We start from the raw sequence: 25116 nt of genomic DNA, 5'->3' as shown, positions 1-25116 counted from the left end.
GCGATAATTTCTGGAGCTAGATTTATCACTATCAATTTATCGCATGGTCGTTCATTTGTTTAGTCATTGTCGTCCACTGCTTCCACGTAAATCGATGAGCATGAATCCATTGTAACAAAGTGCGAGATTCTACATCTACATATTCTAATTCAATGTCCGCTGTATCTAATGAAAATGACACTTCTTCATAACAATTGTTCAATTAATTAATGTATTAATCAGGTTATTTCTAATACCACAAAAGGTTTGAATTAAATTATATCAGCAGATAATGAAAACGTAAATCTGTTATAATAACAAGAGAAAAGCTTTTCTCAATATTGAATAACATTCAATTTCTTTATTGCAATAATCGTTATTCCTCTATTTCGACTTCACAATGTCTGAATAGGTTGTGTTTATAAATATATAATTATTAACATCTTGTGAGCGAATTTTAGGGATATGTTATTTACATTTTTATTTTATTCATGAAAATAGTCCTAATACATATCACTCGAGGTCTCAGATTACTATAGATAATGCTAGAGAAATAATTCCAGGATCCAACGCCGAAAGTAACCAACATCTGCTCTTAAGGGGTTGAGGGAAAACCCCGGAAATACCTCAACCAGGTAACTTGTCCCAACCAGGATTTGAACTCGGGCCCGCTAGTTTCACGGTCAGACATGCTAACCGTTACTCCACAGCGGTGGACGATGGCACTCTTGAACTGTTTTCAGTTCAAGAGAATTATTTCACACGCAATCAGAGGCAGGAGTAAGGTTACAGGAAGACCGAGTGTTTTACACAATCACAGTTCAGGTTATTGAATATATTTCAGCGATTTATGATTAATTACAATAACATTATCATTGCAGTGGTCTACTGGTGCTCACTCGAGTGCGTACGAAGCAGCGAACTCCTGGGCCGAACGCGCCAGCGTGTCCTGTGGCTTGCGGAGCTCTCGCACGATGTCGCCGTCCAAGTCACCGCAGATGCCGCACAGCCGGCCCCTGGCTCCTCTGTCGGTCTGCAACAAGCAATACTTACTCCGTGAAAAATCTGTTGTTATAATTCGATAACAGTTCTTTGAAAGACTGCGCCCCGAAAAAATCCGCTTGGGAAGTTATTATCAATTTCAGTCCCGGGAAAATAGGGCATTATATATCATGTTCTGAAAAAAAAAATTTGTGAAAAAGAAAAATCATATCAAAAAACTATTATATTATTATATTTTTTTCTCTACAGGCCTATTTACACGTTTAGAAAGGAAACCTCAAAAAGTTTTGTTGGATGCTTCTAATGCGTCGCGATTGTTTGAAATTGTTGCAGAGTGTCTTGTTTCATTGCGATATAATCTTCATCTGATAACGTGGATCGAACAGGAGAAGGCTCAATGTGTTTTACAGCTGTCTGATATGCAGTCGGTTAAACGAGTGCAACGTCGTTTTTGGACGAAACGTGGCAGAACTCCGACGGGCGACAGCAACCTCAACTGTGACAAGCAATTTACTTAATTATTTATTTATTTAATTACCTACTTATTTATTTATTTAACCTAGTAGAGATAAGGCCATCAGGCTTTCTCTTCCCCTCTACCAGGGGATTAAAACTACAATATTAAGAATACAATTACAATTATATCACATGGTAACAGGAGCGAATAGTAGTGAGTTCAGAAACCCACATGCTGACGTACGAGGAAGTGTAGAGGTGATGACACATCGAGAAGATAAGTGTAACGTGATCAAGCAGCGTAAGCAGATTCCTAGTCTCCATACGATGGCAGTAAGGTTAGCGCACTCCAGAAGGAATGCTGACAATAACGGAACAAGAAGCACAGGTGTTAGAAAAAAGGCGAGTGGGGATAAAAAGAGAAACCAAGAGTCAGGAAGTGATAGGGAAGAAAGTAGTGAAAAGATTAAGGGTGCGAGTGTGAGTGGAAATCTAGGATGTGGAAGTGAAAGCGTGGGGTGGAATAAAAGAGGAATAGAAGAAGAAGAAGGAAATAGAAAGAAAGACAGAGATAGAAATAAAGCAGAGACAAGCAGTAAAGAAAGGTCAGAACCTGCGACAGCTGAGGATATAGCAATGTTATTAGACACGATTAAAAAATGTGGGGATATGATCAAAAAGTGCTAGTAAAGGGTAATTGTAATTGTAAATGATAGAGAAGTATAGGGGAGCGAGAAAGTGTATAAGCTGATGTGTAGAGAGAAATATAAGATTTATAGGAAGTGAGAGTATTGTGAAAGGATTAGGTGTAAGTGGAATAGAGAGAAAGTTGAAAGTGAGCGCAAATATGAATGAGTGAAAAGTGAAAAAGGGTTAAAAGAAATGAACAAGTGACAGCATAAAATTAGTACTGACATTTGAACGTTGGAACAGTAAATGAAGATAAGAGACAGATAGGAGAAAAGGTAAATGAACAAGTAAGGCAAATAATTCAATATGATAATTTGTAGAGAATAAGTGAAATTGAAATCTTAGTGAATAGTAGTTAGAGGAAAAAGGGGGTTTGAAAGGCATATATAAATTTAGATATATTACGATTAATGATCAAATAGAGAATAGCAAACGAAATGTAGGAGAAATACTGAAAGGGAGATTGAACAATAATAAAAAAAAAGTACATAGTTTAATTGGTAGAAGTTGTGTAGACATGTACTGCAAATATGTGTTACTGTAAGTGTTAATGGTGGCACCGGATACAGAAATGTGAGGTACACCATTACATGTAAAGAAGTGCTGTGACCAAATATATCAAATATCAAATATCAAAATTACAATTATAATTACAATTAATATTAAATTTACAAATACAACAAAAATCAAAGTACTAAAAGATTTATTGATTAATAAAAGCTAGACAGTTTATTGTAAAATTTAAGAAGAGAGAAACATTTCTTTTATTGATTAAGTAAAAATTAAACCTACTCTACGCAGTAAGAAAATGCTTAATAAGTTTGCTTTTGAACGCTACTAAATTCCGACAGTCTCTGATGTCACTGGGTAGGGTATTCCACAAGCGCGAGAGCGAGATTGTGTAGGATGATGAATACGATGATGTCTTATGTGTTGGTATGGCTAGTATGCGGCTATTTTGCGTGCGTGTGAAGAGATTATGATATGACGACAGGTAACTGAAACGGGAGGCAAGGTGTAGAAGTATGAAGGACTTGGAAAAGGAGAACAAGAGAATGAAAATTTCTACGTTCGTTAAGCCGTAGCCAGTTTAGAGTTTGGAAGGATGGGGGTAATGTGATTAGCGCGACGGACATCGCAGACGAAGCGAACACAAGAATTATGAACACGTTGAAATTTTTGCGACTGGTTGACATTGAGGTCAGTCAGTAGAAAATCACAATAATCGAAGTGGGGCATTACTAGTGCTTCCACTAGTATTTTCTTCAGTGATAGCGATTCAGGGAGAGAGGTAGTGTTATATGCCAGAGCTGTAAAGCAAGTGAACAACAGCATCGTTCCCTCATTTCTTAATGACTCCTGTATCTGCCAAAGCGGACCTACATCATGGCCACCAAAATCGCCGGACTTGTGCCCACTGGAAATTTTGTGGGGATTTACGTCGCTGAATCGTGGAGGCGTGGTGACAACATATAGACATGCTCTCACACTTATTAGGGGATTGAGTTTCGCCTGGATGTACTCCGCTTCACAAATAACGCACATATCGAGATGTAATAGAATGTGAACAAAAGTCTGAGTTTTTCCTTCTAAACATGCAGACATCAAGAAAATAAGTGCGGTTTTTCCTGAGATTTTAATTTTTTTACTATGTTTTTCCCGGGACACTTTGTATTTGTAGGAATCAATAACAACAATATCGTTTTTGTATTAATTTGTAACTTCTAAAATTATATTGGTAATATCTTCCTGTATGTATTGTATAGGTTTGTTTCAGAACTAACCAACTCACTAACTTGAATCTAAATTCTAATGCAGGACCTCTCGAAAGTGGCAGTCCTAACATGAACGAAGGTACGAATGGTCATTCCCATCCTCACATCACTTCCATTGCAATTTAAAGTAGTGTTCTATTTTTAACTGACCAAGGGAACTGTTTATGAACACATGTCCAAACCTCTTGAGTAGGTACCACAATGAATCTACGGTCGGTCCCAGAAATCTGTAGAGTAACTTCACGTATATGGGGGCGGAGTCTATCCGTGCCGGAGTGCATTGCGGGCAACATCAGCTCCAGGCCGCTGAGGGGTAAGATGCTCGTGGTAGAAGGTAGAGTAGAGTTCAGATAGAAATGATCAGATCGATGCAAGCGATTGCTAGCATCGTTCAACCAACACCTCCCCCCAGAGCGATCACTGGCCCTAGCTCTCCCACATACCCACTTGCGCAGAGATCTTGTTTCGTCTTTGTACTCTACAGAAGCCTGGGACGGACCATAGGGCATTTCAATGGTCTAAATGCACATCCATATCTCCCACCCTCTTTATGCAATCCAATTCAATCAATCTGTCAGATCCACCAGATACTAGTAATGCGTAGAACACAGATATACTTACCAAAACCAGGGTGGAGGATCCAGTGTAAACTAACGAGAAACCGTGTGCCGGCATTTCCACAACGATTATGTGCTCAGGTTCATCACTGACCACCATCTGCAGGACAACAGTTCCGTCCTCGTCAGCGATCTCGGCCACTACATTGTCTTCAAGGCGCAAGGGCTCCTGGTTCACTGTCACATTGGGCCCGGGCTGCAGAGACACGACCTGGTAGTTGTCGAGGTTCAGCTCCAGCTCCTGCAAAATGTATGATACCTCTTCGCGTGCATCGAGCATTCGTTGTGAAGTTTAATGTCGTTTGTGTGAATTCACATTTCATATAGACCAATCCAAATGTTGAGTTATTTGAAAGAGCCAGACAAAATGGGTCCAGCAGAGTAAGCGTGACTTTGGTTATTTGGCGACATGATCCTGAAGGAACCACTAACAGGGAAGCCTCGACACATGGATTGTGAACCCAAATTGCTATGCACAACATAATCAGTGAAAGCTTGAATTGTCGTGTCTATTACGATCTAATCAGAGTTCGAACCGAACGTTCTCCTTTATGAGTTGAGCAAGCCAGTGGTTCAGGCAAGAAATGGGTTTTCTCCGGGTACTACTGTTTCCCTGTAACATCTCAACAATTCGCCATCATGGTTCATTACGAGCAAAGGCGTTGTAGTTATACAGGTGAACCGTAAGTAATGTCATTAATTTCAGGGTGTTATTCTTTGAGATATTTCAAACAACAATTTAAATACAATTTTGCTCGTTCTCGCTTTCTTTTCAAGATAAAAAAAAAGTTATTTGAAACATTGTATAGCGTGTTTTGGGAAAGCCATTGATTTACTTCCCGATATGGTTTTTTATCGTGTTATTTTAGGAAGCTGTATCAACATCTAGGTTATTTAGCGTCTGAATGAAATGAAGGTGACAATGCCGGTGAAATGAATCCGGGGTCCAGCACCGAAAATTACCCAACATTTGCTCGTATTGGGTTGAGGGGAAAACCCCGGAAAAAACCTCAACCAGGTAACTTGACCCGATCGGCATTCGAACCCGGGCCACCTGGTTTCGCGGCCAGACGCGTTGACCGTTAAATAATAGAAATAAATAATAATAAATTATGTTTTATTTAACGATGCTCGCAACGAAGTGGTTATATCAGCATCGCCGGTGTGTCGGAATTTTTGTCCCCCAGGAGTTCTTTAACATGCCAGTAAATCTACTGACATGAGCCTGTCGCATTTAAACACACTTAAAAGCCATCGACCTCGGCCGGGATCGAACCCGCAACCTCGAGCATAGAAGGCCAATGCTCTACCAACTGGGCTACAGTGGGCGACAGTCAATTTAAAGGAGCAGTGTTTTATAATAATAAATTATTGAAAGAATTTTAGTTTTGTCCTTCAAACGTGTAGAAATTCGATCCGAACAAATATAACATTTTAAAATTCCTTTTCAGAACGAAAAATTACATTTAAAATTATGTATGAGTAACAAAGTCAGAAATAAATGTAACTAGATATTTATTGCTTTAACCAAAAGCGTATCTTTGTTCAAAATATGGATTCTTGGAATTATTTCATTATTGAGACATTAATTTTTTTTCTGGGTTGTTTCCTTTTGAAGAATGTTTTCCAATTCATGCAATGATCAAGCAAAATAACTTAAGAATATATACACAATACAGTATTAAATCACTGGAAACTTTACCGTCCTGTTGCCATCGAAGGAGCGGATGAGAATGGCGACGCGACTGTTCCCAGAGCAGTCTTTCGCGAGAAGGTGCCAGCAAGATGAAAGCTCGTAGTCAAACTCCACGCCGTCAAATGTCCGGAATTTTTTTCCTCCGTGACCGCAGTATGCTGAAAAAAATTACCCGACGTGAAACTGCCTTCCAATACGAAATGACAGCAGAAACATACACAGAGAAGTGACAAGTAGTGTGAAGTATTTATATGACGTTTGATGTTTCTACTGCATATGGTACAGTAATATCACTCACCCTGTCCTTTGAGGCGCTTGCTGTACGGCAGGGCAGGGTGATAGCGCAGGGCGCCCACGACCAGTGGGTTGACAGGTATTTCAGCCAACTCGAGTTTTTGAGTCTCTGTCCGAATCAATGCGTTTATAGAGTCCAACTGTGGAGTTATCTCGAAGAATCCTTGTATAGTGTTGGCAGGGGTGAACTTCCGTGTTGAGTCATCCACGTCCTCCACGACGTTTGGAGTCAGCCATATGTACAAATGGGTCATGTAGCGTCTTACGAACTCCTTTATAAATTGGCCCTGGAATTTGAAGCGATGAGGCATTTAACAAATGTAATTCAATGGATTGTCTACTGATAATATTTCGGCGTACAACTTCTATACGGTGATGTCTACGGGCTATTCCATATGAAATCGATCAGTAAAAAGACCTGGCAATTTTTTATACTCTAATTTTTCCCTATTTATACAAGGTGCTGAGGAGAGTGCATTTTCAAAAATATACTATCGAAAGCCAAGTGGTTTTCGTATTGTTGAGCTACAAATTTAGCGTATTTTAGAAAAACAAGCCTCTTTCAGCGCTCAGAACTCTGGAACCATTTACTGTAGAACAATGAACGAGAGCTCATTTTGAAGCTGGCATTTGGTAGGTTATAATAAGAAGTAAACCTTATTTTTATTGTGTACAGAGAGACAGATAATCTGATTTCACTTACTTTTAGGCTTTTTGCCCATTTTTTAAATGTAAAAAAAATATTGAGAAAAAACCTTGCATTATTAAGAGGAATTTGGCATTGTTTGCTTAGTGATACGGCAATAAGTTTCGAGGTTATTAAATAAATTATTTTCACATGCCTAGATTTGAACGGCGCAGTACCGCACGCACTGGCCGAGAGATGATGATAAGCGAGCGTTGGGCGTCATTTTACTCCTGTGTATATGCAAACTTGTGATAAAGCTAGCCCAGCTATGCGCTACTAGACGAAACATCACGTGTTTGTCTCCTGGCCTTGCTTGTCTCGGCTAGCTCCCGTCTCACAGTCAGCTGGTTAGTTCACGCGCGTACTATTTATTTTCTTTATTTGATATTTTCAATACTTTCTTATCAACATACCATCAGTAAAAAATATTTGTTTATTTGTACTTTCAATACGGAATCTAACTATGTATTTTTAAAATATTTTTCCTAGGCAAAGGCGTCTTAATGAGGAAAAATCTAAATTTCCCCATTTCCATAAAAAGTAAGAAAATCTGTTTATATGTCAATATAAACCTTATTTTCTCAGTATCAAAATAAACCATGATTTTTGTCATTGGGTGAAAGGGTTTCGGAGCTACAACAGTTTAAAATTGCTAATTTTATGAAAATACGATAAATTTAAATATTTTTAATTTAAACACTATGAAGTTCTGATGCCTCAAACTTTGCACAAAGCATTGTATCACAGTTGTCTACGGACAGAAAAAGTTTCATTGTATTTAGAAATTGTAAGGTCAATTTTCTCTATATTTTGGTCGATTTGAGATGGAATAGCTCTATACGGTGATGTCTACGCAGAAAGGTAAAGAGATTCTGTAGGCTGTAGGGAAGTTCGGAGGTAGCCCCCAGGAGAATCTATACAATGGGACCTGTCAACTGGTTTATCTGAGAGGGCATTCCCCAGTTCATGCCCCTTCTCTTAAGGGGTCCAATAAAATAGAACTTCTCATATGCCAAGCATGGCAACCGCTAGATCACAGAGGACGGCGGTTTGGGAATTGTTCTCACTCATATTCATTAGAATGGATCAGTTGATATAGAACATACGTGCCTCTTGGTCGTACATGAGTGTTACGTTGTATTTGTTCATGAACAAGGCCTCCATTGCGGCGTTCAGACACTCGGGGCTGATGTCAGTCTCTGGCCCCTCCCGCCTTTCAATGCATTTGTCCGCCAGACCTCTGTCTTCCAGGTTGTTTAGTTTCATGTTGCCCTGAGACATTACAGTCTGTAAGATAAATCACAAATATTAGTTTCATCTGAAATTTATTTATGTAAACACTATTCTCTACAAACAGAATATCTTATATTAATATTACTGGAGCCCTCCCAAGAAACTAGTTCGATTAATTAAAATGTGTCTTAGTGAAACTTACAGCAGATTCCGTATAGGTCAGTTTCTATCTGATGCTTTTCCAATTCACTGCGGGCTAAAGCAGGGAGATGCACTATCACCTTTACTTTTTAACTTCGCTCTAGAATATGCCATTAGGAAAGTACAGGATAATAGACAAGGTTTGGAGTTGAATGGGTTATATCAGCTTCTTGTCTATGCGGATGACGTGAATATGCTAGGAGAAAATCCACAAACGATTAGGGAAAACGCGGAAATTCTAGTTGAAACAAATAAAGCGATAGGGTTGGAAGTAAATCCCGAAAAGACTAAGTATATGATTATGTCTCGTGACCAGAACATTGTACGAAATGGAACTATAAAAATTGGAGATTTATCTCTCGAAGAGGTGGAAAAATTCAAATATCTTGGAGCAACAGTAACAAATATAAATGACACTCGGGAGGAAATTAAACGCAGAATAATTATGGGAAATGCGTGTTATTATTCGGTTGAGGAGCTTTTGTCATTTAGTCTTCTGTCAAAAAATCTGAAAGTTAGAATTTATAAAACAGTTATATTACCGGTTGTTCTGTATGGTTGTGAAACTTGGACTCTCACTTTGAGAGGAACAGAGATTAAGGGTGTTTGAGAATAAGGTTCTTAGGAAAATATTTGGGGCTAAGAGGGATGAAGTTACAGGAGAATGGAGAAAGTTACACAACGCAGAGCTGCATGCATTGTATCCTTCACCCGACATAATTAGGAACATAAAATCCAGACGTTTGAGATGGGCAGGGCATGTAGCACGTATGGGCGAATCCAGAAGTGCATATAGAGTGTTAGTTGGAAGGCCGGAGGGAAAAAGACCTTTGGGGAGACCGAGACGTAGGTGGGAAGATAATATTAAAGTGGATTTGAGGGAGGTGGGATAAGATGGTAGAGACTGGATTAATCTTGCTCAGGATAGGGACCAATGGCGGGCTTATGTGATGGTGGCAATGAACCTCCGGGTTCCTTAAAAGCCAGTAAGTAACTAAGTTACTGGAGCATTTATAATATTTGAAATAGACAAGCAAAAATAGGCAATTTAAACATAAAAAGGCACTATAAATCTACGAAAGGATAATAGGCAGCCAAGACGTGAAAGAGAACTGTAAGTTTAAGAAAGGGATAATGTATTTTTCATTTAATTATACGATATTCATGCAAGAAAACTTGTTATTCATTGTAAGAGTCATTATTTTCTCGCATTTATTTTTAATTTCGCGGATAGGAAATTTCTTTTCGATTTTTTTTTTCACGAAATATTACCTGCTCTATCGCTTTAATTTCGCTTTGTCTTTATTGAAATGTTTAACAGAGAAATTATGAAAATGATCATACAGGGAATATCTTTTATCTGTCACGAAGAGTTGGAATTTCCCGGTCGCGGACTAGTAGTAGCGACTGTCTCCCGCTATGTACTAGCATGCACCCGCTTTTCGCCTGGCAGGCAAGCAATGCACAGTTATTTGTACTTACCCAGCTCATATTTTATGCTCAAAATGTCCCCCGTTACCTGCTACACATTGCTGACACCTTCTCATAAAATTATTATTAAGTTTCACAAGTTCAGCAGCACAGATTGACTCCATTTTAGCTCTTATGTAATCTTTTACGATCATTTATTGAACCTGTTTCTTTGAATTTTTAGCTACGTTCTTTTATTGTTTTTACACAAGGTACGGGTCTTTTTGGAAATTTCTGTCTGAACTTGCGTCGCGTTTTCGGACAAGATTTTCTGTATTTTATACAAGTATTATAAATATACGCACTCTCACGTAATGGAAATGGGATTGAAACTAAACACTTCACACATTAATCACTAACTTCACACAAATAATTAAACAGCTCAGAAACTAAAGAGCATTGGAGTATGCATCCACCCGTACGGCAGCCAGTCTAGCACTGAGACAGCCAACCGGGAACTGCGTCATCAGCGTGTTGGTCACAAGGTCGCTTGGGAGCGGGAAGCGGCAACTCTCCGGGACAGTTAAAAGATATTCCCTTATTATTATTATTATTATTATTATTATTATTATTATTATTATTATTATTATTATTATTTTAAATTTGTTAAGTATGTAAATAAAAAATCAATACAATACAATACTTACAATTTTATGACATTTATTCTTTATATTTTCTACCGATAATTTACAAATTGCTCAATTCTTACTTTTACATTTTTGAACATGGTCGCAATGAATGGATGAAGACTACCTGCCAGAAATACAAAAGCTGAGATTCTTTGAAACCCATAAATGAGTTAAATGATCCCTTTCACGTTGCAACTTTCATGCAGCCTATAATCTACTGTTGGTCCGTTGTAGGCTACATCATGATTGCAGCTACAGCTTTCACCTTTATTGCGTCTTATGAAGATACGGAATGTAAAATTGGAGAATAGGGTTGTCAGATTTCATGATTTTTGCGGGATTTCTCGAAATTTAGAGAATTTATGTCATTTTCCGCTTCTCGTTTTGAGATAATTTCCCGCTTTCCTCTATTGAAGTTGAGAATATTTGTCAAAGTTAAATTTCAGCCGTTTTATTTTACACATTTAACATCGCAGGACTAAACTAATCGTTTGTACTGCAAGTCAGTTCTTTGCATTGAGCTCTATGATACGAGCAATCACTCGACATGATCACTCGCTCACTACTCGATACTCAATAGTGACGTCATGAGAAAGCGGAAATCCAGATATTCACTTTGATTGGAAATGTGTCTTCGCCGAGTTTCTGTTGTGTGGTCCAAGTAATAAACAGTAAATCTAAAGTAACCGGTGTTTTAATTGTGCTGTCTAAATATTTAGGAAAGCGAAATTCTAATGTTGAGGATATTGCATCGAAAAAAATAAATGTTTCTTAAAGAGCCGGAAATGTGTGTATAATTGGCTTGTGCCCGGGCGTAATAACTCTACTGAAGTTCACAATGAAGCACAAATGATGAAACAGCAGGAACAGAGAAATCTAAATAATGAGACTGGATTAAATTCTAAAATATTTGTTTTCTTTATGAAAATCAGCATTACTTTTCATAAAAAAATATTTCTTTTCCTCATTAATTGGGACATTAACTTTATGAAAAACTTTATTCAGTGCAAAAATAAACAATGTGATAAACTTAAAATGTATAAAATACCGGTTTCCCAATTTTTTGTTAAAAATCGGGAATTTCCATAATTTTTAGAAAATCCATCTGGTGATCGTATTAGATAGTGAATCCCTATCCACGGCAAGGATGGCCAATTTCAAGAAGTGAATGTTGATACAAGTAGCTACTCGATACAGGTCATTCGTTACCTCGTAAAACAAAATGCTTGCGTGCGCCGTAGCATATAGCAAGAGCCTTATGGTGGGGGTAAGTGAGCTCGCTAGCTACATGTAGAAGCGTAGCTAGGGGGAAAGCTTCTCAGTCCTCTTTCTTCTTCACCTTACGCGCAGGTAGGTTTGAGAAGATAACGAATTGCATATACTCGTACCTTACCTTGAGCGACATCTGGAACTGGCTGCTGGGACTGACGTACATCAGATCTGCGTGCCAGGAGGCCCTGATCTGAGCTCGCATGGCGCTCGCAAGCTGTATCATTGGTCGAACTGTCGATACCAACGACGACGTCACAGCGACCTGCGTGACATCAATGTAGCATGAAATTTAACAACAAAAGACTAACACTCAGCGTTTGGTTCAAAATAAAAATTATTGTCGCAAAAATGCAGAAATGAAAAATTATATTTGCGCAAATTGCGAAGAGCTTGTGCGACATTCTAAATAATTGTACAGAAAGATAAAATTAATAAAGTTTGCAGAAACAGAAAAGAAAACATCTAATTTACTTCTTGGAGTTTTATTACTTTCAACCCATTTTACCATTCTCTAGGCAGACGTATATGTAACTAAATTATTACACGTGTGTTTAGAATCATTTACTGCTGAATTTTGGGCCTACATCGCGTTAAAATACGTCTATTTTTATGAGCACTCCAAATGTTTAAAGTATTTAAGAAACAAAATTCTTTGTTAATAGGCCATTCAAGATTTATTTATTGCTAGTAGAGTGCCAATTCTTTTCCTTGAAAGGAGACTTCTTTCAGCTTTTACAAGATTCGTGTAGGCCTATCTAAATCCTAGCGCAAAATTTAAAATATGGAAAGAAATTTTTACAGCACACTGTATAACTAAATAAGAGCAAATTGTTCAACGAACTTTTCACCTGTAACTTATACCTCTTATCCCCGAATATTTTCCTAAGCACCTTGTTCTCGAACACTCAAACTCTGTTTCTCTCTCAAAGTGAGAGTCCAAGTTTCATAACCTTACAGAACAACCGGTAATACATTATTATTATTATTATTATTATTATTATTATTATTATTATTATTATTATTATTTACATTTTGAACTTTTTAACACAGGTATCATATTCCACAATGTTTTACGTTTACTCCCTTTGTTCTCATCGGTGTCCATGTTTTCATTCATATATTAGTTATAAAATTATCGCAAGTTCAAAATAATAAAAATAAATATATTGACGTTTTCAATCGATAAATTTGTAGACCTATTTCAAGCAAACAGTTTATTAATTAGCTAAAGTAAATTTCTTCCACTTGTTACTCCATTTACTCAGAAAACATAAGTAATAGAAGCCGATTCCAAGCATTTTTTTTTTTTGCAGTTCTCTAGATTTAAAATGATTTCTCTTTATTTCCAAACCTACTGCGTTATGCAAAGCGTTCAAGCAATAGTAGACGAAAGAAGAAAAACGTCGGTAGGTTCACAATGCTTATTAAAAATCTTGGTTTAGAATTAGAGTTCCGTGGAAAAGAAATGTCTTTAGCATGGTCCCATGAATGAAAAATTTGGGAATCGATGGTCTACTGGTTCACGAAAGCAATCCATAGATGTGTCCTGCCGTGCTTCCTATATCGCTATCCTTAACCCTCTCGTAACCTGAAGTATAGGTAAAGCTCTTTTACTACGAAACATGATGTAGGACTTGGATATATTTTTGTAGGTTTAAAGGGGTCCCCCTTTCTGTAAGAACGGACAATTTTTCATGTCGTCATGAAATAGCTGCTTTTGGATCAGATCTTATAGCAATCCTTGTGAATGGAGATACACGCTAATGGTGCTAATTTTCCTTCTATTTTCACTTCAGATGATGGTCTTTAGGCTGTTCATCGTACATAAATTTTCATCCACTGAAACGTTTGTTAATGGTAATGTCGTAACAAGGAAAAATGTATTTAATGCTTCTTTAAATATGTATTTGCTTTCTCTGACAATTCTTTGTGTTTGAATATGGGGAATATTTTAATAGACTTACTGGTAGTTTTCGAAAACAAACTCGAGTTTTGTTTTCAAGCGAATTATTCTTAAATTTGGGAAGGTCTTTTGTAGAATGGACAGAGCATTTGGGGAAAAAAACTGCTGTGTACTAAAAAAAATTTTGAAGTAATAACGAGAGAGAAAGACAGAAATGATTGAATGTCTTGAAATCTGGTATTAACTTGCACCAAAATCACACCAAGCATTTTTTTTAATAATCGTTTATATTTTTTAACGATTCGATCTTGTGAGAGCTTGACATATTTTTGTCCTGAAAATCCATTCCTTTGTTTAGCCATTTCAAAGACAATGACAGAAGCTTAATTTGTTCTTATTTATTTAATAAACGGATGAGTGTTTGTTACTTGTTTCTCTCAAAATAACTAACGCTCAGAGATTACTTCTGAACATTTTTAAATAAAAGGCTAATGATCTTTAAGATTCCCTTGAAAACCAATAACCAGAAATAAATTTTCATAATCGTTCATACAATTGAGGAACCATTTTGAAAATGTAACTGTTCTATAACATAAAAATCTTTAGCTATTTTCTCAAACATTGATCTCAAATCATCCCATTCTGTGTAATGTCATTGTTCAATTTATAATAACAAAATTTGGCTTCCTTTCCCAAATTCACTTTCTAGAAATTTCTATCTTTTAATATTGAAATATTTATAAATAGGTACACAAATTCAAATGTATATACAGCCGAGAAGATAAGACTTGAACGAAAATAGACATGCGCGGTATACCATGGTGACATCTCCTTTGAAGTGGCCAGCGGAAGGAAGTGCCTTCAGCGGAAGGGGGGAGTTTCTTCCCCTCTGCGCATGTTTGGTAAGACCTGAGCCAAATATTTGCATGCGTAGTAGATCATGACAGCATCATTTCCTTTGTAGCAGCAGGCGAAGAGAAGAAGTGCCTTTCCCTCTGCGCTTGTTTGTTGAGAATTAAACCAAACATTGGTATGCGCAGTAGACCATGACGGCTTCATTTCTTCTATAGCGGTAGGCGAAGAGACGAAGTATCTTCTCCTGTGCGTGTGTTTGACTCGCATCTAATATTCCTAGTCATACTTATATATTTCATTTGCTCAGATGTATCAATTTTACTTTTGGGCTTGCATTTATAATATACATGAAGTGCGATTCATAATTTGGAAAACAATATATTATGCATGCTCAAATATACGAATTAATGTTCATGGAGTAAATATTATTTGAAGACGAGACTGAAATTTGTTAATATTATTCAGATTTATGTAAGCGGTGTGTCAAAGAAATGTTGAGAAAAAATGTGTTTTAAATAACCGTCCTCCCTCAATTCTTTGTTTAGAAGCGATTACCCATTCATAACAAATTTGTTTGTTAAGAAATTACTTATTCTTGTCCAATAAACGTGAAATCAGTAGTTAATACTCACATACAAAGGGAGACGTACCGGTATTAGTGCAATCAAACACAAAGTACTACTGGTTAAATACTGCTCTGCGATCTTCATGTTAATGTGTACATGGATCTTATCTTATCGGTATGAAATATTTATGTAAGTAAATACAAGAACATAACGTGAAATCCTCCTATGTTAAGGTTCGACTCAAACCAATGCTTGGGTGTTACCTCTCTATCACCATCTTCCAAGAAGAATCCAAAGCGCTTTTCTTTGCCACTGCTACCAGCAGCGTAGCTCATGAAGGTTGCGATTTCTCTTGTCTCCTTACCTTCCACGCTCATGTTTAAGCCTATCACAAGTGCACTTCCGCCTGCAATAAGAAAATCAAACTTCACGTACACACAAATAAAAATAAAATGAAATGTTAAATTAATCAAACATTTTAGCAGTACAAGTACTAGCAGCACCATTAGTAATAGTACTAATATTATTAGTAGCGGTAACACTACTATGGTCTGTCCAAAACAACTTCCGACCTGACAAATGGCGCCTTTAGCATGTTACCATGGCAACAATTCAAATCAACCAATCACGAGAGACCAGTAACCATGGTAACGGGACGGTGTTGCCGTGTCTATGTTTACATGTAGCACGTGAATACCACGGCCTAGTGGTGAATACAGTGGCCGGAATGACTGAGTTGGCTGGTTAGCGTGTGCTTTGTGTGAATTAAAATATTATTTAGTTGTCTTATTGTTTTAGTGTATCGATAATTAATGTGTTTAAATTATATTACACGTATTATCTTCGTTGTCATTGATGGAGTATGTGGCTAGTGTGTGTTTTCTACTTTCTGCGAGAGTTACTAAACAGGTCGGAAGGAAGGAAAGGCAGGCGGAGAACAAAGAATATTGGACAAGGTGTCCCGTTAAAGAGTCAAGCGTGAGAGATGGTGGGTTATGTAAGAGAGTATTTTGAGACGAAAAAAGATAATGGCGGGCCTCTTTTACCTTTGGCGCAAGTCGTAATGAGGACTGCTGCTTGCGTTAAAATTAATAAGAACAGTGTTATCGATATTGGAAAAGAAAAAAAGGCCGTGCAGATTTTTAATCATAAATATTCTTTAGTTTACAATTTTTTTCAACGTTTTTCTAACAATATTACATTGAAGAATACCGACACTCATAAAAGTAAAGGCTTCGTATTAAATTTAAACCTGTTTTTTAAAGTTTACAGTCCTTTCGACGCTTTTCTAACGGAATTACATTAAAGAATACCGGTACTACTACTACTACTACTACTACTACTACTACTACTGATAATAATAATAATAATAATAATAATAATAATAATAATAATCTATCGGCAGTGCGCTCGCTTACACGAAAGATGGGCAACATGACAACACTGCTCCCCCTTCTCTGTAAACTGTCAAGTCGGAAGTAGTTTTGGTCAAGGTATAGTACTACTATTAGTAGCAGCCATAATAAGAGTAACAATAAATATGTCGAGGATTAAGCCGTTTGACCTGTTCCAGTGTTATTCTTGTGAGGATTTTGAAACAACATTACAGATTTACAAGCATCGGGACTCTGTTTATGTAGTAGTATTTATTTAACTCGTATGGCATCACTTAGTGTAGGAGATAAAAATGTTAAGTTGGCTGCCTCGTAATTTCTTGCAAACAATTATTATAATTGTCCAGCTGCATAGTTGATTGTTGTGATACAAAAGGTTTCCATACCACACTCTTATTTCAAGTGATACAATTCAGTATTACATATGGAGTAACCTGTTCTTCGGTATCAGAGAGAGAATATCATAAAAAAAACCCAAAGAGGATCAACACCGCGTATTTCAGTATGCTTGTCAGACTTAACCTCAAATAGTTTCTTAAAACTGGCTACCAACGTTATACTCCCAAACACAATGCAACCAAACTAAACTTGGCATGGCCATCCGCGACGTAACTCCATACAGAATCAACTAAGTAATTAAGTAAACATCAGTGTGCGTATTTTGTGTGTTGTCTAGAATGTTTATGAAACAGAATTCAGTCAAAGAATGAAATTATTTTTATGAGTGTAGTAAAATAGAGTGTTAGTTGGGAGGCCGGAGGGAAAAATACCTTTAGGGAGGCCGAGACGTAGATGGGAAGATATTATTAAAATGGATTTGAGGGAGGTGGGATATGATGATAGAGATTGGATTAATCTTGCTCAGGATAGGGACCAATGGCGGGCTTATGTGAGGGCGGCAATGAACCTCCGGGTTCCTTAAAAGCCAGTAAGTAAGTAAGTAAGTAAAATTAAGTACCGTAATATTATTAGTGTGTTTATAAATCAGGCCCATAGTAAATCTTATCAGGAGACTGTCTGCCACACACAGTAAAATGCGCAATAGGTTTATAGTAGATTTACGGACATCTCCGAAATCTTCCATCGTTTTCAGTATGCCTACAACCAGAGGAAAAATAGCGCAGCGCAACTAGTAACTGATGCAGAGATTCAACAGAATGTTTTCAAAATTAAAAAAAGAAATCATTTATCTTTTCAAATAATCTTTAAATTCAAACCCATTTTCTATTGCAGGTTGTATCCGAGTGTCAATTTTTCGAAACAAGGTTAGAATTATAAAGCCTAATTCTGAAGGTTAGGACTGTCTGCTTCGAAAGCCTCAATCTGTTTTAAAACTTATGTTCATTTATATTTCAAAGTGCTTCACTCTATTTCTAAAAATTCTTTGCCGCCGTGGTCGTTCAGTAATATTGATCACTCATAACCCCTTGGAAAACGTCTGCAATATCCATGTGTATTGCGGGAACCGCCATCTTGAATTGTTGAGTCTTGAACTGCAGTTTAAACGGCAGAGGACTGCCGATCAAGTAAAACTCGAGTTAACTCAAGATTAACTAGTAGTTAAGATTTATAATATGAATCAGAACGAAAAACTTCAATTTCAACTGAAAGCAAGGTTTAAACGGCGTTTATAGTACCGGACCTAAGAATATTTGCAGTCGAAAAGGGGGCGGTACATGAGTGAACTTACTGGGGATTCCCACGAAGATTTGCCGGAGCAAGTAGTCATGGCGACTGCCATTGAGTCCCTCCATGAAGGGTTTCACAGTTGTGACGTTGAATATTCCGTGTTGCAGAACTGCGCTCTTTACAGGCGGCCTCACGGTGGTGGGTGCTGTGAGGGGCAAGTCTGAATACGAAGCTGTGGTGGCTTCGTTGACAACCGTGGTGGGTGTCGCAGCCACCACACTTGGAGCAGTAGGCGTCGTGATATTGTCAGCTGCACCCTGCTGGCTCATTTCTAGGAGTCGCAGACGTCCAAACCAGAAGTTCTGTGGTCTCGTGACTACGGCGTCTGAGTCTGAGGAGGACTTTGCGCTGGCTGCTCCGGACTGCGATGCTCTCTGATCCCCTTCGGAACACTCCTCGAATCTGCTCACTTCTCCAGCTGGCGCACCTCCCAGAATTTCTCGGTAAGCTGGTAACGTAACACAACATTAAAAAAGCAATACATCTACTACACTAAGGATTCTTGGTCGCCTTAGCTTCCAGAAAAAAAAATAAACTTTAATTGAAGTACTTAATTTAAAACCATAAACCTTTTCAGTACCAATTTATATGAAAACACGATAATGCTTATTACAAAATATTATAAGTCTATATAATAATTTATTTTTATTTATTTATTTTTATTGCTAGTAAGTTTGAAATGAATACAAATTAATAAATACAATGGAAGATAAACTAGCCCACTCCTGAATGAATAAAGGCTGGTTCACAATAAACCGGGAACGGAAACGGCAACTAGAACGAGAACGGAAATAATGATAAAATAAATTATTTGAATGTGAACGTTCACAATAGTTAATTGTGAATCCTCAGATTTAAATACATTTATTTTAACAATGTTTCCGTTCTCGTTCTCGTTGCCGTTTTCGTTCCCGGTTTATTGTGAACCAGTCTTTAGACTCGTGCTCAGGAGGGGATTCCAATACAGACAAAAATAAAATTAAAATTGAGAGTGAATACAGATTAAATAGAGTTTAATATGTTTAAACCCAAACTATAAATCCAATACAAATTTTTTTATTTGTTATTAATTTGGAGAGGATTCGTGGTTGAAATATTATTGGAATAAAATTCGTTTAATAATCTGGGACCTTGACTCATGCATTGGTTTTACATTTTGGTTCAGACAAACGCAGAGGATTCATATTTTTAGTTCTATATTTATATACTTTTCAAAGTTATTAAAATTTCTATGAAAATATTTTAATAAAATAAAATAATACATTTGTTTAATGTTGAAAACTTTGAAATGTTTAAGCAACAGTTCAGTTGGGTAATATAATAATTGAACCGGTTATTGGAAAAATCACACATGTACTTAACTATAAGGTTTGAGAAAACTGCAAAAAAAAAAAAAAAAAAAAAAAACTGTCTGCAGTTAAAAAACATTGGATGTAAGTTCTCATCCGTTTACAATGAACTTTTCATATGAATGTAATACTTTTGAATATTATAAAGAAATGTATAGGTCTAATTATATTCGAGAGCGCCAGGATGCTCTGAAGTTCATAGGCATGCTTCCCAAATAACCGACATTTTACAGCAAGAATGCCTAATAATTTGCATTTTTTTGTCTGTAAATTAAAGAGTACAAAAACTGTTTCACCACAAATGTTGTATATAATGTATTATTGTACTTCATATTACAGATCCACTCGGTCTTTCGTAAAATTGTTTGTCTGGACTCTTAGAGGCAATAGAATCAAGATAATGACCAAAAAATCACCTTCAAGTGTCCAGGTGAAGCAAGAATGGGAATTTTACCTTTAAACATTTGCGTCTACACTGTACAAGGATAATTAAATTCATGGCATAGCTCAGAGATTCTTAATCTTTTTCTGGCCAATTCTCAAAGTAAACTAGGCGAAGACCTTGCAAGTCTCATTGATCTCTCTTGAAGTTAAACGGTGGTAATGTAAAAATACCGCATAAATAAGTGCAGAAATAAATTCAATGGGCTATTTGTGAGAAGCCACACAAGTCCATTTTTTAGGCAAAACAGGTTTATAGTGTTACTGACATTAAATCATATACTTGCATGTTTGTGGGAGAAAGTATCAATGGCTATAGGAGCATCGTTTCAAAACGTATTATGTGCAACTTACAATTTTTTTAAACGAGCGACGAAAAACTGGATTACTCGTAAACCGGAGAAGTTTTCAAAACACTACACAAAACCATTTTTACTGGTTTCACAGTTTACAAATATGATGACTTGGAACCATCAGACTTCACAAAATGAAAGATAAATAAACAGAAAGAAACAAATTTAATTTCGTCCACTGGGGGACTTAATACGTTTTGAAACGATGCTCTTCCAATGTAATAGAACACAAAGAAATGTAATTTAACGTAATAATAAGATATAACGCAAATTATTGTAACGAACTGTAAATTAATGCGTCTTAAACAACAGAAGCTATTCATGGACGATGACAACATGGCATAAGAGGTGCAGGAACGAAATATTCAACAGCTACTTTGCTCAGACTTCTGTCACTTCTGTGAGAATTCATCAGTCGAGACTGAGGTACGGTCGGGGGATTTAATAACTGTAATTAAAATGTTCCTAGATGGAATAAATCGTCGGAGAGACTACCTTATTCTAATGCATCTTGAGACTCTTTTAATGTAAACAAAACAACGCCGTCTCAACGTTACTCTTTCCTCTTTCATTCGAATGACTACTGAAAGGAGAAATATGACAAAGTGTTAGCAATTTCATTCCAATCATTGGTATGAACACAAACATTTTATTTCTGTTGTAGACAAAATTACTTGTACTGCAGTGAAATCTAAGCGAAATAGTTTGAGTTGCAATATAATGGTTCAAGCCTAATACTAAAGATGGCGTAGATGATGATGATGATGATGGAAAATAACAGGCGGTAACAATGATGCAATTTTAGCATGTTTCGCCAACTGATTCACAGATATAGCCTCAATAATTGAAAACCAAAAATAATTACATCTAGACTATCAGCAATGACAGATGAATTAGGCGGGCCTTCGATTAGGTGTAAAGGCCCATTCACAATGAAAATTAAACATAACCATAACATAACACAGAAGTTTGCGCCCAGGCTACCAAATGGGGTCATTCACAATGATCCGCATAGGCATTGACATAAACATTACCGTAAGACGTTAATATGAAAGTTTCCAAACTCCAAACTTTCATGCTTATGCTTACGTGATTTACAAACAGAACACAATCGTGGAGCGCTGAAGTATACGACAGAATATGAGAAAATGGCGTCGTTGTTATGTTTCCATGGTTACCAAGTATGTTTGCTGTTACGTTTATGTTCCCATCGTAAATGATGGTATGACTTCTTGATTTTACGTAACGTTTATATTTTTAAGTTAACGTTTACATTATGCTTAATTTTCATTGTGAATGAGCCTTTACTTTAAAACGCTAATTTACCGGGTACCTTCTCGGTTTGATTCGTTCCGTCCTCAGAGGTCATGGTTAGGTTAGGTTACGGTGGCTACGGGCGGTTTACGACGACCGTTTTGCAAGTCGGCCATACTGAGGCCTATTGTGCACCAAGAATGTTATGGGATGAATGAGGATGAGGGTGTACCAGCCCACCGGCCTTTTTTACCCCTCACCCAATTGAGTCATCCTACCCTCTCCCTCTCCAAGTTCATACCGCCAAGGTGACCAAGCAGCACAGGATCCATTCCAACGGCCCTTCCAGGGAGTCGAAGCGCCCTTGGGAGTGCTCTTAATGAATGAATCCTGGCAAAGATATTGTGGAAGGCTGGGAACCCAGAAACGGTTGCGGAGAGGACGCCCCCTCTTGTAAACGGATTAAGACATGCGTCTTGACATTGAATATATCTATTGAAAGAGATCAGGAAGATGAATCATATTATATGAAATCTAATTTTTTTTCTACACGGGAAGGTAAAATGGATCGTGGTAATGAACATTCCAACCCGGCATTTGGAAAACCACGAAAAAACCACAGTCAGGTTGGTCGGTCCGGGAATCGAACCACGGACCACCCGAATGCGTGTCCCATGTGACACGCATGAGCCAACTCGCTCGGTACCGTCCCCAAGTCTGAGGAATTTTAGCAAATAAAACACAAAACATAGGAGTATTCCTTTTCCATATGACGAACATGGCGCAAATCACCGATTAGAAAACACCAGAAGAAAGAGAAGCACCGCAGACAAAATTCAGTTGAGAAGGAAGAAACATTTTCATTCACGTCTGGGAATCGAACCCTGATACACTATCAAATGAGACAGAGCGGGAGACATAAAATACTTTTTTTTTATTATTTTACATTCTTTAATTCTTACCGAATGAAACGTTGAGGGTAACAGAATTGAGTGCATCAATTTCCACTTCCAAAGAGTTTGCTTCAATGGACGGCCACATCATGTAGAATCCTTGGATGTTAATGCTCTCCTGGAGCCACTTAATGGGTGAACGGTTTGGCGCTTCTGTTGTGTAGTTTATGTTCACATTTGGTATTGGCGATTTCCATTTCTGCAATGTGCAATAATTGAATAATTAATTAAAGAAAAAGAAAACTGCAGGATAAACAATTAAAAGTGTATGAGATCGCTCGTCCCTGCAAGGGAATTTGGGGCTGTGAATCTGTGTGAGATCCAAGCCTGAGGCCACTGGCCTCACTCCTCTTTTTACGGTTCTATTGAAGGAACTGAAGAGGATTTGAAGGGGAAAGGTCGAACATGGACGTAATCCAACAGCTACCACATGACGAGGAGAATTGTCGCAAGTACGACTAAACAACAGCAGATGTTAAAAGACTGGGCAGAGCGATTGGTGAGAGTGGGTGTCGCTATACTCGCTAGACAAGGAAAAAAGAGTCCTTGCACTGACGAGTGACGATCGGATAAGATCGACAACTCTATTACTCATGCAGGGATTTTTCTTAGAATTTCTTTAAAATGATTAAAAACCATTACATGGGGCAAAATCTGTTCCAAAATAATGTTAATTTAAGTCTAGCTGCCAAAGTGTAAAATAAAGTTTTTTTTATCTACTAAACTGAGTAATTGGTCACTTTCCATGTAAATCGTTTTCGATTTCTTAGTCTCCCGTACATCCTTGTAAAAAGTTGGCAACCTGAGGGAGTATGTAGGTCCGGGTTCAAGGGTTCAATTGCTGTCATCAGTTACACATCTACTAACTTTCAAGCGTATTGTGCGAGTTGCTCTCAATTAGTTTGGGACATACGCTCTTTCGCATTGACACGATAATATCAAGAGATTTAGAGGTGATCGTATGACTTTAATAACAACAATAATAATAATAATAATAATAATAATAATAATAATAATAATAATAATAACAATAATAATAATAATAACAATAATAATAATAACAATAATAATAATAATTTGCATTATCGATATTTTAAATTTGTGTATTATTGCTATTATTATATTATTATTATTATTATTATTATTATTATTATTATTATTTTACGGTATATATTACTGTTATAATTCGAACGTGCCGCAGCACCAAGCACAGAAGAAGAGGTAGGAGATACCATGTCCCATGTCGATGTAGATTTTGTTACTCTGACAGTGAAAAATTAGAGAAGGGAAAGCGATTATGCATAACAAATATACTCAAATCTAAATATTTATTTTTTTTTTAAGTTCAATGGGTAGGGGGTTTCAAACTCTGTAATCCTGCCTCTTGTGTACACCCCTGGAAACTTGGCACTTAGCTACTAGGTTACTTCTGCTGATGGAGCAAAACATGCGCAGTCACACCTAAATGGACATAGTTTTAAAAATGCATTTTCTTGAAAAATAATTCACTGTATATCTACTATCATTGTTTCTCTCTCAACTTTTCTTCATCAAAACTATGTAAAGAATAATGAGAACTGTCCACTTCCCTGTCGGGAATGGAACCCTGATCTACACGGCAGGTGTTCTTACTGTTGTGCTCTTCTTGTTGTGTACGACGGACGCAGAGTACTTGTGAGTGGCGGGCAGCAGGTCGAACACGCTGTGCTGGGAAGTGAAGGGTTTACTGGAGTGGTGCAGCACCACGCGCTCCTCCGGCCGCATCGTCCTCAGAGCGAACTGCAAGACAGCAGGCGTGGCAATTCGGGCCGTGGCCTGCACTTCCGGCAGCCGCACGAAGCTGACGCCATGGGACGCCGCCATGTGCACCGTGTCGTCCCACTTCGTGAAGAAACTCAGTTCTGATAAAAGCTGCGCCGAGTACCTGTACAGTGGAAAGGTCAGTCATAATCGAGTCAGATTGAAGGTAGTAGGCCTGCATGATTCCTGTTGTAGACACCAGAATATTAATCAATACACGAGTCGACGTTTTCTTTCTAATACTCTGTTGTCTTCATTCTTTCATTTGTAATATGTTTCGTTATTATATTATTTAAATACAAGATGGGTCAAAAGTCACTTTCCCCAAACACTTCCTTACATTTATATCGCATTTTGTACTCCTATTATTTATTTTATGCTCGACCATGCCGAAAAGTAGTAATTATACGCCTGGTAGCAGTCCTTTAATGCATGTCATTAAAGTACACCTACTCATTAAAGTTCAGGTTTTCGATTATTCTCGGATATGTAATCGAAAGACAACTAGCGAAACGTCATGGAGGCTGGAAATCCAATACTGTCGCAGAAGGTTATGT

The 25116-nt window shown here is 37.4% G+C and overlaps 1 protein-coding gene across 1 annotated transcript in view; it reads right to left on the bottom strand.

Moving 5' to 3' along the window:
- Window positions 1-799: 799 nt before the first annotated feature.
- The window catches only part of LOC138707586 (vitellogenin-like), a 66222-nt gene continuing 41905 nt past the window's right edge, over window positions 800-25116 (bottom strand). The window contains exons 14-23 of the mRNA XM_069837193.1: window positions 24392-24683; window positions 22769-22958; window positions 18411-18857; window positions 15590-15732; window positions 12124-12264; window positions 8308-8484; window positions 6514-6796; window positions 6222-6373; window positions 4524-4760; window positions 800-1012 (exon numbers count right to left, since the gene is read on the bottom strand). Coding sequence (XP_069693294.1) covers window positions 875-1012; window positions 4524-4760; window positions 6222-6373; window positions 6514-6796; window positions 8308-8484; window positions 12124-12264; window positions 15590-15732; window positions 18411-18857; window positions 22769-22958; window positions 24392-24683 — 2200 coding nt within the window. The 3' untranslated portion in view covers window positions 800-874. The remainder of the gene's footprint in view (window positions 1013-4523; window positions 4761-6221; window positions 6374-6513; window positions 6797-8307; window positions 8485-12123; window positions 12265-15589; window positions 15733-18410; window positions 18858-22768; window positions 22959-24391; window positions 24684-25116) is intronic.

Source organism: Periplaneta americana, chromosome 10 (genome assembly GCF_040183065.1).
Source record: "Periplaneta americana isolate PAMFEO1 chromosome 10, P.americana_PAMFEO1_priV1, whole genome shotgun sequence".
Lineage (NCBI taxonomy): Eukaryota > Metazoa > Arthropoda > Insecta > Blattodea > Blattidae > Periplaneta > Periplaneta americana.
The sequence above is the reverse complement of the archived record's forward strand: the minus strand, read 5'-3'. Positions and strand labels throughout refer to the sequence as shown.